The 13,528-nt window shown below is 43.0% G+C and overlaps 1 protein-coding gene across 2 annotated transcripts in view; it reads left to right on the forward strand.

Moving 5' to 3' along the window:
* SRP72 (signal recognition particle 72) overlaps nucleotides 1–13,528 on the forward strand; it is a 35,810-nt gene that overhangs the window by 957 nt on the left and 21,325 nt on the right. For both annotated transcript variants that reach the window (XM_074993935.1, XM_074993936.1), the window contains exons 2-5: nucleotides 2,308–2,428; nucleotides 8,623–8,746; nucleotides 9,594–9,737; nucleotides 11,663–11,774. In XM_074993935.1, the coding sequence (XP_074850036.1) occupies nucleotides 2,308–2,428; nucleotides 8,623–8,746; nucleotides 9,594–9,737; nucleotides 11,663–11,774 (501 nt within the window). The remainder of the gene's footprint in view (nucleotides 1–2,307; nucleotides 2,429–8,622; nucleotides 8,747–9,593; nucleotides 9,738–11,662; nucleotides 11,775–13,528) is intronic.

A 13,528-nucleotide genomic window follows, 5' to 3' on the forward strand; every position in this document is an offset into this window, starting at 1 on the left:
TGTCCTATCCTCAGAGGCCAAAGAGAACAAGTTTTCTTCTCCTCCTTGTAGCCTTCTTTGAGGTCTAGTAATCCCTCAATTTATGCAGAGGTTGTATCCTGGGAAACCGCCACGTAAATCAGATTTCACATAAATTGTGGAGTGGGGCTGGGGAGACCCCCAGAATTCCCCTGGCTGGGGGAGTGGACAGCTGGAGCCTCTGCAGAGCTGTGCAGATCTCCAGCTTCCCTCAGCTGGGAGGAGCCAGGGAGCAGCAGTGCTCTGCCACTGTTCCAGCGGCCCACTTTGCCGAGCTGAGAGAAGTGGTGTGGCTGCTGACTCCAGTGTCCCCTAGCTTTGGGAAGTGTGGGGGTGGGGGAGCCACATGGCTCCCAGCTGGGGGGCACACAGCTGCTTTCCGCATGGTTTCTCTCACATGGGAGAAACTGCACCGCAAGCAGCTATGTGTTTGCGGGGCTCTCTCAGCTGGGGGTGCCGGGGACTGGAACGGGATGGTGGTGTTTCGGTTTGCACTCAAGTCATGTAAATGCAAGTTAAACGCAAATCAAAATCATGCTTCTTGAGGGTTTACTGTACTTGAAAACCACTCTCTTATCCCTGCTAAGTCTTCTCTTTTCTAAACTAAACAAGCCCAGTTCTTTCAGTCTTCTCTCACAGGTCTAGAGAAGCTTAATCTTTCTTGTTGCTCTGCTCTGGACCGTCTCCAGTTTTTCCCTTATCTTTCTTGAAATGCGGTGCCCAGAACAGGACACAATACTCCAACCTGGGACCTAATCAGCGCAGAGTGGAGCAGAAGAATGAGTACTTATGTCTTGCTCACAACACTGCTGATAATGCATCCCAGAATCTTTCTTTGCAACAGCATCACACTGTTGACTCATATTAAGCTTGTGGTCTACTATGAACCCTTAAATCCCTCTCCGCAGTACTCCTTCCTACCCATTCACTTCCCAGTCTATAGAGCTGATTGTTCCTTCCTAAGTGAAGTACTTTGCATTTGTCCTTATTAAACTTCATCCTGTTTCCCTCAGACCATTTTTCTAGTTTGGCCATCTATAGTACAATAGCAAGGTGCAGACTATATTTTTTTCAGCAGTAGCATTATGTGACCAATTCCTTTGCCAAAGTATACTATGGCTTCATAAATCCATTGGTTTGTGGTCAGATTAAGATTGGTGAGAGACAGGAAAAGGAAATATTGATGGCAGGACAAGCAAGAATAGAAAGATGCATATTTAAGCCCTAATCCTACATCAGAGACTGTAGTTTGGTATTGTTTAGTTCTTTGGCCTACGTAAGGTTCCAAAAGAGCCTGACATTCTCTGGTGGTTGAATTCACCTTGCCCTGTCCCCTTAAATGTATTAGAACTCTCAATGTTGTAAGTTTTACAGAGGCACCCACAAGCTTTGTCAAATCCATTTGGGATGGTTGGGTGTTCAGGGAGCTCAGCCTTGCAAGATTTCAGTCTAGAGGAAGGAGCCTTGGTCTGTGTTTTCAGCTGTGGAAACAGCTGACCCATGGCCAACTGGAGTTTGGACAGTCAAGGTTGGAAGTGGTGGTGTCATATGTCTGTGGTGCTCTGTCACATTCAATGCCAAACCAATCAGGGTATAGGAAAAAAGCTCTTTCGTGTGTGTTGAGGGATGGAGTTGTTCTGTTTTCATCTGTAGTTAAATTGTCATGCATGTTGTATAACAAAAATATAAGCTCTGATCCAATTTTTTCCCCCGCTGTTTCCTTGGGAGCAAGATTCTAAGTCCTGAAATTAATCTTCCTGTCAGTGTGGGCTTGTTCTACTTTTTCTCAGGGTGCATGCTCTTTTGTAGGGATTGCAGATTAGGTAATGCCCAGTTGTCACCTTCCAGTCATATTGGACCTCTGGTCTGCAGAGTGACATGAAAGTGCGGTAACCCTGGTGCTCTCTAGCTCTCAGGCACTTTCACACTTAGCTGACATAAAGGCTTAGTCAGTGTTTTAAAAAAAAATCAGCAGTACAATTGCTGATTACGGATGTTGTTTGTTTATTTTACCAGTAATACTGGTAAAAACCCTACCCATTTTACCCACATAAAGGTATTTTATACTGGGATAGCTTTTGCTCCCTAAATCAGAGTGAGCTGTGCTAGCATACCTCCATTCTTGTCAGTGGTTTTGCCACTTTGTTTCACTGGGATTATGAAAGCAATTCAACTTCCTAGCTCAGACAAAGTCTGAGACATTATGTGGATTTTAATTTGATGAGCTCTGTCTTTTAATGGGTAGTAGGAAGGGAGTTACAGATTGTGATAACTCTTTGCTTCCCCAAGTGTTGCAGATCAACAAGGATGATGTGACTGCCCTTCACTGCAAAGTGGTGTGTCTCATTCAGAATGGAAGCTTCAAGGAAGCCCTCAGTGTAATCCACACCCACACCAAAGTGTTAACCAGGTGAGTGGTAGCGCCAGAGGTTCCCAGAAAGGAAAAAGTGCAAGCCCCAGGAAGCTGCTAATCTAGGTAGGAGGGTGGTGCTGGTAAGCAGTGTCTGTTGTTGAAGATTTGAGGTTTCACATGCTTAACTTTAGTCTTAGTCTACACAAGTTGACATATAAGGCTGCTTATGTCAGCCTAACCTTGTCACTTCATGCAGCACAACCTTTCTCCCATCCATGTAAGTGCGCTACTACACTAACAGCTCCACCGTCAGGAGAGGCATAGGGCATATGTCAGTGTAGTTAGGGTGGTGTAGCATCTGGGTGGACATTTCCTTATATCTGCTGTTGGCTATCATCCAGCAGACTTGTGAAATTGACTCTAAAGCAGACTCCTGGCTCCCCAGTCCGGCTGCTGCCAGGTCTCGGCTCCAAATGGGGCTGCTGCCTGGACTCCCAATTTCCCACTGGGAGCCCTGCTGCTCCCCAGCCCTCGGTTCCCAGCTCCACGCTAGGAACGCAGGAGCTGGCCAGATTCTACGTTTGGATCTACTCCCCAAAGGTGAGAGGGCCCGAGTGCCTCTTCCCCCACACCCTCCCATGCCAGCTCCTGACTGGGAGCGTGGAGGTGAGAAGACCTGGGAGACCGCTTAGCTTCTAATGAGCAGCTGAGTGGAACTGGGAGCCTGGGCCATCAGCCCTCAACTCTGTCCTCCTTCATTGGGTAGAGGCACTGTGTAGATGCACATCATTGTCAGGAGGAGGGTAGAGTAAATATCAGCCATTGCAGTAAATATTGGGGTGTTAGTAAATTGACCTAACACAGGTCAAAGGAAGATAGTGATATAGATACACCCTTCCTCTTGTAAGTGCTCACATTGAAGGCAATGGAACTGCTCAGTAAATGAAGCTCAGAATGTGCATAAAGCTCCCAAGACATTGCCCATACCTGTCCTTATTTGCATTTTCCCATCTGTGAAATAGCAGTCACAAATGTTACCCAGCTACCTTCCTGCCTCACAGAGCTGTTTGTGGCGTGGTGCCTGTGCAGTAGTGTAAGATTAAACACTGCTGCATAAAAACTCACTGTTAGCAACACTGCTGTATGTGCTGTCAGCATGACTTCCCTCTGGGGAAGCAAAAAGTATCCATGGAGGGAAAGGATGCAGAACTGACAATATTGTTGTAGCATCAGTACTCTGAAAGTATTTTCTTATATTCCTTATTTATAACCACTAATGTAATTGAAAAAAAAATTAGCCTTAATTTCTTGCCTCTTTGAACACTCATAATTTCAAGCAGCATTCAGTGAGCTTGCATAAGTGTGTATATATATATATAGTGTGTGTGTGCTTGTGAGGGTGGGGGGAACATCATGGGGAAATTATTTGTCAGGTGTAATGGTAGTGGATCACATAAGATGTGTGGTAGGCTTATGGGTAGTGCTGGGAAGGAGTGGGTGATTGTGATACATGTAGGTACCAAAGATACAGGGAAAGGTAGGAGAGGGGTCCTGGAAGCCAGAGTTAGACTGCTAGGTAAGAGATTAAAGTCCAGGATCTCCACAGTAGTGTCCTCTGAAATGCGTCCAGTTTCACGCACATGGCCAGGCATACAAGCAGAGCTGCAAGGTCTCAATGTGCAGATGAGACAAAGATATAGGGAGGTCACGTTTAGGTTTATTAGAAACTTGGGAACGTTTTTGGAGGGAGTGATCTATACAGGAGAGTGGGCACCATCTAACCAAAATGGAGCCAGACTTCTGGCACAAGAATAAAGTGGGGTTATAGAGGACTTTTGAACTAAGAACTTAGGGGAAAGCCAACAGGTGCAGAGGAGCACATGGTCTGGGCAGAGCCCTCTTTTTGGGTTACGGGGGAGAAATCTGTACCATTGTGAAGTGGATAGGGTAATAGTAACAGAGAGGTAGCTGCATTAGTCTGTACTCCAACAAAACAAAGCAGCAGAAATGTAGCACTTTAAAGATTAACAAAATGATTTATTCGGTGAGGAGCTTTCGTGGAACAGACCCACTTCTTCAGATCAAGAAGTGGGTCTGTTCCACGAAAGCTCCTCACCGAATAAATCATTTTGTTAATCTTTAAAGTGCTACATTTCTGCTGCTTTGTTTTGTTGGATAGGGTTAGAAATTTGCTGAAGCACAGGTAGAAACTAATGCAGAAAGTCAAAATAGATTCCCATTTAAAAACAACACATGCAGGCAAACAGCTGAATGTTGACGAAATGTACAAGTGCTTATTTACAAATGCAAGGAGTCTAAATTGTAAGACTGGTGAACTACAGCGCCTGTCAATAGATGAGGATATTGATACAAACATAGTGGAAACTTGGTGTAATGATGACAGTGGGACCTGGTAGCACCAAGATACAAAGTACAGAGGGGGCTGCAGAGTAGGTTATGCTGGTAAGGCAGTGGCACTACCTGTGGGGAAAAAAGCGTAGAGCCAAGTAAAGTAAAAATTTAACCTGAGGAAACAAAAGACTACCATCAAACCTCTGGACAGAAATTCCATTTTTGAATGAAAAGCTCCTAGCAGTGGGAATATACTGATCACCAGATGACGCTGATTGTGAAGTGTTGAGGAAGATAGTCTGCGCAAGCAGAAAGCACAGTAATAATAGGTGATTTCAATTGTCTTCATACTGACGGGGTAAGTGTTATCTCATGTTGCAGAGACAATTTCTGGACTCCATAAATAACTGTTTCTGAGAGCAGCTAGTCCTAGAATCCGTAAGCAGAGAGGCAGTTCTTAATTTAGTTCTAAGGTGAGCACATCAGAACTGCTCTTCTTGTGGAACAGATCTGAAGTTCTTGCTTGTATTCATGTGTCAGTAGAAGAGGTTGTAGAACAAATTGATAAGTTAAGTGGTAATGAGTCACCAGGACTAGATGGTATTCTTTCAAAAGTTTTGAAGGAATTTGGATATGAAATTGCAGAACTACTAAGAGTCATAGATAAGCTATTGTTGAAACAAACCTCTGTGATTGGATGATAGCTCATGTAACGCTGGTGTTTGCTTTACAGAGGTGATCCTGTGTACTACAGGGTGAAGAGCCTAACTTCAGTACTGGGCAGATTGGTAGAAACTGTAGTAAAGAACAGAATTATCAAACACACAAATGAACACAGTTTGTTAGGCAAGAGTCAACATGGCTAATGTTGAGGGAAGTCTTGCCAGTCTGTGCCAGCAAGCATGTGGACAAGATTGTTGCAGTTGATATTGTGTACGTGGATTTTCGGAAAGCCTTTAACAAGCTCCCTCACCAAAGGCTCTTAAGCAAAGTAAGCTGTCATGGGATAAGAGTGAAGGTCCTCTCATTAATGGGTGATTGGTTAAAAGATAAGAAGCAAAGCGTAGAAATAAATGGTCAGTCTTCACAATGGAGAGAGTTCAAAAGCAGGGTTCTCCAAGAAGCTGTCCTGGAAATGTGCTGTTCAATGTATTCGTTAATGAGCTGAAAAAAGGGTGAAGTATGAGGTGGAGAAATTTGTGAATGAAAAAATGTAATCCATGACCATTAAGTCCAAAGCAGACTGTGAAGAGCTGCAAAGGGATCTCACAAAACTGGGTGACTGGGCATCGGAATGGCAGATGAGATTTATTTGTGCAAGTAGTGCACATTGGAAAACATAATCTGAATTAACTGTTCTCAATCGAAAAATTGCTCTTGGAATCATGGTGGATGGTTCTCTGAAAACTGAAGTGAGATGCACAACGGACATGAAAAAGATGAGCAGTATGCTAGACGTTATTGTGAAAGGGGTGAAAAATAAGGCACAATATCACAATACCAATATATAAATACCAATATATAAATTCCACTTGGAATGTAATTTTAAGAACACCATCTCAGAAAGGATATAGTGGACGTGGAACAGATTGAAAGATGGGCACCAAAGATGATCCAGAATATGGCTCCCATGTGAGGAGAAACTGAAAATACTCGGGCTGTTCAGCTTTTAAGAAAGAGATGAGCAAGCAGGATTAAGGTAGAGGTGCAAAAACTTGTGAATGGTGTGGAGAAAGTGCAAAGGGAAGTGTCATATACCTTTTCCCCCACAATACAAAACCCAATGAAATGAATAGGCAGCATGTTTCATATAGCCAAGAGGAAGTTTCTTTTTATACACCACACAGCTAGCCTATGGAACTTATTACCATGGGGTGCTGTGATGGCCAGAGGTATAACTGGGTTCAGAAATAGGTAAATTTATGGAGGGTAGGTCCATCTATGGCCAAAGCCAAGATGGTAGGGGTGCTGCCCCATGCTCAAGTTTACCTGAACTTCTGATTGCCAGAAGCCAGGAGTATGCAGATGTGGGTAGTGTGCAGAGTTATTTATGGAGGGCCAGACCACTGGAAATGATGACTTGTTTCTGGCATTTGCTTGGGAAGCAAATGTTGCTGTTAAGTTTCTTTTTGTGTGTTTGTGCTTGTTGAGGAGTTTCTAATTCAGAGGGCTAACACCAATAGCTTCCATTGTTGTAAGGAGTGTAGTTGTAGCTGTCGGTTCTAGGATATTGGATAGTTTAATATGTTGGAGCTGACATGGCTCAACTATGCTGCGTAGAAGCTGGGAGTGGAAGAAGGGTGTATTTCTCCTGGTTTCCCTGTTCTGTATGCTCCCGCTGAAACTCTGGTCGCTGCTGGAGACAGGATACCGGGTTAGATGGATGATGTGTCTGACCCAGTATGGCCACTCTCATTAAACTGAAGCTTTTTCCGTATAAAAGTGTTTTGCTCCAGCACTAAATTGTGTATTCTTCAGAACAAAAAAGTTTTCATCACAATTGAAGTGCTTTTAGGCTATCATGGCCAGGACCATGTTTTAATTTTTTTTATTACTATTCCACCCTTGTATTTCCCCCAGAGACATTTAGGCTATGTCTACACTAGCCAAAAACTTCGAAATGGCCATGTAAATGGCCATTTCGAAATTTACTAATGAAGCACTGAAATACATATTCAGCGCCTCATTAGCATGTGGGCGACCGCAGCACTTCGAAATTGATGCGGTTCGTCCAGACGGGGCTCTTTTTCGAAAGGACCCCGCCTACTTCTAAGTCCCCTTATTCCCATCTGCTCACAGGAATAAGGGGACTTAGAAGTAGGCGGGGTCCTTTCGAAAAAGTCCCCTTATTCCTGTGAGCAGATGGGAATAAGGGGACTTAGAAGTAGGCGGGGTCCTTTTGAAAAGGAGCCCTGTCTGGACGAGCTGCGTGGCAGCGAGCCTTGTCAATTTCGAAGTGCAGTGGCTGCCTGCATGCTAGTGAGGCACTGAACATGTATTTCAGCACTTCATTAGTAAACTTCAAAATGGCCATTTGTATGGCCATTTTGAAGTTTGGGACTAGTGTAGACACAGCCGTAGAGTGCAGAAAACATTTAGATAAAATGTGAACATCGACTAACCTCTCTCACAGCACACAGTAAGTTGTTAGTCCCTGCTTTTTGCTTTCACTCAGCCTGGTCAGTAAGAAATACACGCTGGACTCCTTTTAAATAAAAACTCCCCAGGCAGTGCATATTAAGGCTGGCTAGTGTCTGTAGCACCCTTTGATGTCTGATTCAGCCTAACATTTTTGCCATTGGTTCTCCCTTGTAATTGTGATATTTCTCAACAGCTGGTATTGCTTAGCATCAGATGCGGTATTTTATATTTGACAAAAGAGGAGGTTTGCATGTCATCACTTTTGCTTTGCAAGAACTGAATATCTGTAGTTCTGGTTTGCAGTGATACACCTTTCTGTATGCAGCAGTGACCAGTCCTTTCTTCCTTCATTGATCATTCAGTGAAACTTCTTATTGCTCTGCCTTAGAGAAGTGTGCTATGCAAACAAAAAACAAAACAGGCAGCCTGTACATCCTTGAGATTTTGATGCAATGCCATGGTGATTTAGGTCACTTATAGTCTGAACTGTTGTAGCCAGTTGAGATTAATCTTTGGGACAGGGCTTTTATATTCCTCTCCTTGCTAAGGAAACACATTGTAGACATTATTAATGCTCAGAAGATAAATAATTCAATAACCTGGTGCCAACAAATGCTGTTCTACCTCTTAAAATATGGTAGTCTTGTAAGTGTAATTATGGATGCTTAAATAAGGGTTGACGGCTCTCCTAGGAGATCCTGGTTGTAAAATAAGTGCTGCAGTGATGTGCCTGCTCTCACTCTTCCTTGTTTCCGCAGTGACTCTATCACCTTTGAGAAGGCGTACTGTGAGTACAGGTTGAACAGAATTGAAAATGCCCTGAAGACAATTCAGAGTGCCAGCCAGCAGACTGACAAGCTGAAGGAGCTGTATGGACAAGTGGTAATTACTGCTTTGGAAACTCTGTGTCTGTCATTCTTGAGCCCTCTGCTTTCTGAGGGCATTAAAAATCACAGAGAAGCTTTTCTATCCTGCATCTGTGACATTAGAAAAAAAGTTATGTTCTTGGCAAAAACCCCACTGAAATCTGACAAAACTCTACTGGCTTCAGTGGAGCCCAGCATTTCACGTGCTACGTAGCTGGTTGGGCAGGCAGCGCCATCCTTTTGCTTGTTGCCCCACTAGTCTTCCCTCACTTTGGTCCATTCATGTCTAGTGAATTACATTCCTGGGTTTTGGAAATCAGAGTAATTTGCTGGAAGCTGCTGAACCAAATTGTGCCTGTGCAGCCATCCAGTTGGCCACCTTCCTCCCCAGAGCTAGCATGAAGTGATTGATTTCCATCAGCGAGGGAAGTTGGCGTGCCCCAAGGAGAGTGCTGTGCTTTCCACTGTGAGCTGGGTCAGCTTTTGATTTAGGATCTAATTCTGGACATTCTTCATGCATCTGATTGTGTAATGTCAGGAGCAATGGTGCCTGAAGTGACACAAGGATGGGCTAGCCTTGGAGCGTCCAGACTGAAAAGAGGAAGAGAAGAAACTCTTCCTCCTCCTCTTGTTTTCACAGTTGGTGAAAATAATCCCAACATGTGGAAGAAACAGTTGTTTGCTGTAAACAGTTCTTGAAAGAGGGTCATTTAATTTGATTCCTGGAGAGGTGCTAAAGCAGCTGTACACAGTCCAAAACTGACTCTCTCATCCAGAGTAAATTCTGCATTAGATGTCACAGTGCTCATTCATTTGTCTTTAGCTGTGGATGCTGTTATGCAGGACAGTACCTCTCTTTCCAGTTGTACAGGTTGGAGCGCTATGACGACTGCTTAACTGTGTATCGAGATCTCATCCGCAACTCCCAAGATGAGTATGAAGAAGAAAGGAAAACCAACCTTTCTGCAGTGGTTGCAGCACAGAGCACATGGGAGAAAGTGGAACCAGTGAGTGTGTGTTTGTGAGCATACACACGTGGGAGAGATTGTTCCCCTTTCACTCTCCCTCTGCTGAACCTTGCTCTATTACAACACATCTGAAAATGAACTTCATGGCTCATGGATGGGAGGGGTGGAAAGAAAACATCTGAGAAGGTAAATCATTAAGGCTACGTCTACACTTGCATTCCTCTTTCGAAAGAGGAATGCAAATGTGGGAAATCGAAATGCAAATGAGGCACTGATTTATATATTAAACTTCATTTGCATAATTTCTTTTTGAAAGGTTCTTTTGAAGGAAAGAAAAGCAGTGGAAACGTGGCTGTTTTGAAAATAAACCCTGTTTTCGAAAGACCCCTGGAATAAGGGATCTTTGGAAAACGGGGTTTATTTTCAAATGAGCGGTGTCTACGCTTTTTTTGTTTTCTTTTGAAAGAATCTGTTTCAGAAAGAGATTACAGAAGTGAAGTGTGAGATATGTAAATAACGCCTCATTTGCATTTTCAGTTTCCCCTATTTGCATCCTCTTTTGAAAGAGGAATGCAAGTGTTAGACAAAGCCTCGGAGACAATAAGAGAACTTGGCTAATACACACAGAAGATAGTGTCTCCCTATCCCTCGGCAGAGATTTCATTGCTATGTGTAGTGAGGCTTCATTCTGGAGATGTAATTATTTTTCTAGCAGGTGGCATGTCTCCTTCTGGATGTGGCTGTTGACATTGTTGCTGCATTTGTCTTCCACAGTTTGCTTGGCAAAAATCCAGAAAGTAACCCCAGCAACCTCAGGCGGCAATTGCTTTTCCAAACTGGAGGCCTCCTGTCCCACAGGAGTGCATCCAGAGTGACCTCTGACACTTCCAGAGGAGGTTTATCTATTATTCCAATGTTCCCTAGTTCATGTTTCTACTTTGGGAATGTGGACATTTATTAGTAACCCATCTGTCCCTTTGCTTACAGTGTCTGTTTTTCTGTTGGACACTCCAGCACATGAAGTATAATTCAGTTTAAACTACAGTGTGCAAAACTTCTTTCTGCAGTTGGCACTCTCCGGTACACAGCATAGTGCTCATGCACTACCTTGAGCAGTCTGGTCACTGAATGTGAATGGAGGTATGCTCCTCTACTTGCATTCAGTAAAACATTGCTGATGTGCACTAGCGACTGAACAAATCCATTCCAAGATTAATGTTCAGTGGGTAGGCAGGCACATTAAATAAGTGTTTAAATATTTAATTCTGCTGCTTGTCTTTGAAATTCTCCAAGCGTACAGTTTCTGCCAATTCTGTTTCTGCTTAAACAGCCTGGATATCTCCTTTGAGATCTAATCTGATTGTTTTTCCAATTCCTAAGTACTAGACTGCTCTACAGGAAGGAGTTGGATTGTTTCGTTGCAGATTTCCTTCCCCACACCCCATCTGGCACCCTGGGGGACCTGACTGGTGCCAGGTGAGAGAATTTGCCAGATAACAGGTCAATATTTTCTAGCACATTACCGATCCTTTCACTGCTTACTGAGCTCTTAGAAGACATTTAGGGCTAATTTAAGGTAAACAACAGCACAGAACACTGAGAGCCAGGACTGCTGGCTGCAAACATACTTTAAGGGAACCACAGCCACAAAAAACACCCATGATAAGTGGTCGTCCAGCCAACTAAAATCGTGCCAGATTATGGATGTTACCAGAGGGGAGAGTTCCAGATTAGAGAAGTTCAACCAGTATAGCTCTCTAAATCAGCTTCACGTACATTTCATAATTAGTCTTCTGTTGCACATTAATATAAGATTGGCAAGTTTGCTCAAAGCCATTACTTTTTCTGCTGTAGTAGCCCCTTAAAAGTGGCTTTAAACAAATCTGTTTAGATCCTGATCTGAAATTAAGATGGATTAAATTTGCCTTTCAAGCATTTAACCCTATCTTTTCACTTCATGCCAGGAAGATCTGGGCCTCCAAGAAGCCTCCTATGAGCTGTGTTATAATTCTGCATGTGCCTTTATTGGGCAAGGCAGGCTGAATGAGGCAATGAAAAACCTACAGAAAGCAGAAGGTAACAGCAAGGTGGGGTGTGGGGTGTTCTGTATGTCACTCATGCTCTGTACGCACATTTACAGGGAGATGAGGGATTTGATTCCAGGTTAAAAAGTGGGGTTGGATAACTGCACAGAGGGTTCTTCTACACTTTTCACAGTGTGTTCACCAAGAGTGATTGGAACTTCATAGCACTTAATATTCCTTAAATAACATTTTCAGTCAGTTTTAGCTTTTGTGGATCAAACTATTTTCTTATTTGCAAGAATTTAGCATTGTATTCTGTAGTGTTCTGCTGGCTTTCCAGATAGGCATAGTTTGTTTTTTCCATAATTTTACAGTAGCAAACTATGTAACCCGTCAGTGTTCTCTCCTGTTTGATATTTAATTCCTGAGTGCTATTTGGTATCAACTTACGATTTTGACAGTACTGTCTTTTCACGTAAGCAGAACTTTTGAAAGCTGTGTGCAGCTGTTGTTTTGAGTGTATTGAAGACTGCTGCATGCAGCAATGTTCTGTGTTCGGTATTTCCTTGTTGAGTGTACTAACTTTGAATTTTCACATTGTCAGTTTTTTTTATTATTCTTTGTCACTCTGTCCAATCAGATGGGTGGGAGGAGAATGAACTATTAAAGTAGAAATTGGAAGTAGTGCAGAGGGACAGAGTTTCAGGCCTTTCAGGTTAGGTTTAACCTCGACAGCTGAAAAGCTTCGGCTCTGTAATGTGCTCTTATTTAGCTGACTAAATAGGTTATAGGCAGCTGACAATGCTGTCAATACTTTCTGCCAGACTGTAGTCATTCAGAAGTTTTCTGTGCCATGTGTTTGCCTCAGGCCTGGCATTTTTGGGAAAGCTCAGCATAAATAGTTCAGCCATTTCTAAGAAGGAGTGTAAGAAACAACACCTTAGGTTGTTAGTGTTCAAAAAACAAACTAGGCTTACAGCAGTCTTCAGAAATTGTAGCAGGCCCAAACAACAGGGCAAAGGGGTTGCCCTGGTATGGGTGTGCCTTTTGCCATGCCAAGATGTAAGTCTGAAATATCTCAATTCTCAGAGGCTCAGTAGAGGTTTATTAGCTTTACAGCTAAATTTGTTGAAGATTCTGTCTGTGTGCAACCAGCTGTGGAAGGGGACTGAGTTAAGTGTGAACAGGCAGCTAGAATTCTGGTCTCTCCTGACTTTGAAGTGCTTGACTTTGCAAACTTAATGTAGTTTTAATATACATTTTTGATTCAATAACTAATCTGTGATGCCTCTGTGGAATTAGAAGCTCTATGTATGTGCATTCCTATTTTATAATTTTCCTTTTTAATTATTTAATTGTGGCGCTTCAGGCCCAAGTTACTGCTTGTTTTTTCTGATGCTAATTCAGGTGCAGAGACAGCAATCTTTAGGAGAAACCAGAGCTTCACTGCTCTTATCACACTGAAAGACTGAGTGTTAGGTGAGAGAGAAGAGTAGACACAGGGAATAATAATTGGGGAGAAAAAATAGTTGGTGCTAGTGAGGCCAGTCTGCCCAAGTACAGAGGCAAAATCTACAGTCTGTAGGTCTGGGGGAGGTCAGATGTGTGACACAGAATGATGGTGGAGAGTGCTACTTAATGAAAGGTAATCATCTCATTTGGAAGAAAATGCACAGGGAAAGGTGAGAAACAAGTGAAAAAGATGAGTATTCAAAAAGAATGCAAGAGAAGCCATATGTCCTGCATACTTCATTTAAAAAAAATCACTATGGCCCTTATCCCTCTCCCACACCAAGTCATTTCCTT

Source organism: Carettochelys insculpta, chromosome 4 (genome assembly GCF_033958435.1).
Source record: "Carettochelys insculpta isolate YL-2023 chromosome 4, ASM3395843v1, whole genome shotgun sequence".
Lineage (NCBI taxonomy): Eukaryota > Metazoa > Chordata > Testudines > Carettochelyidae > Carettochelys > Carettochelys insculpta.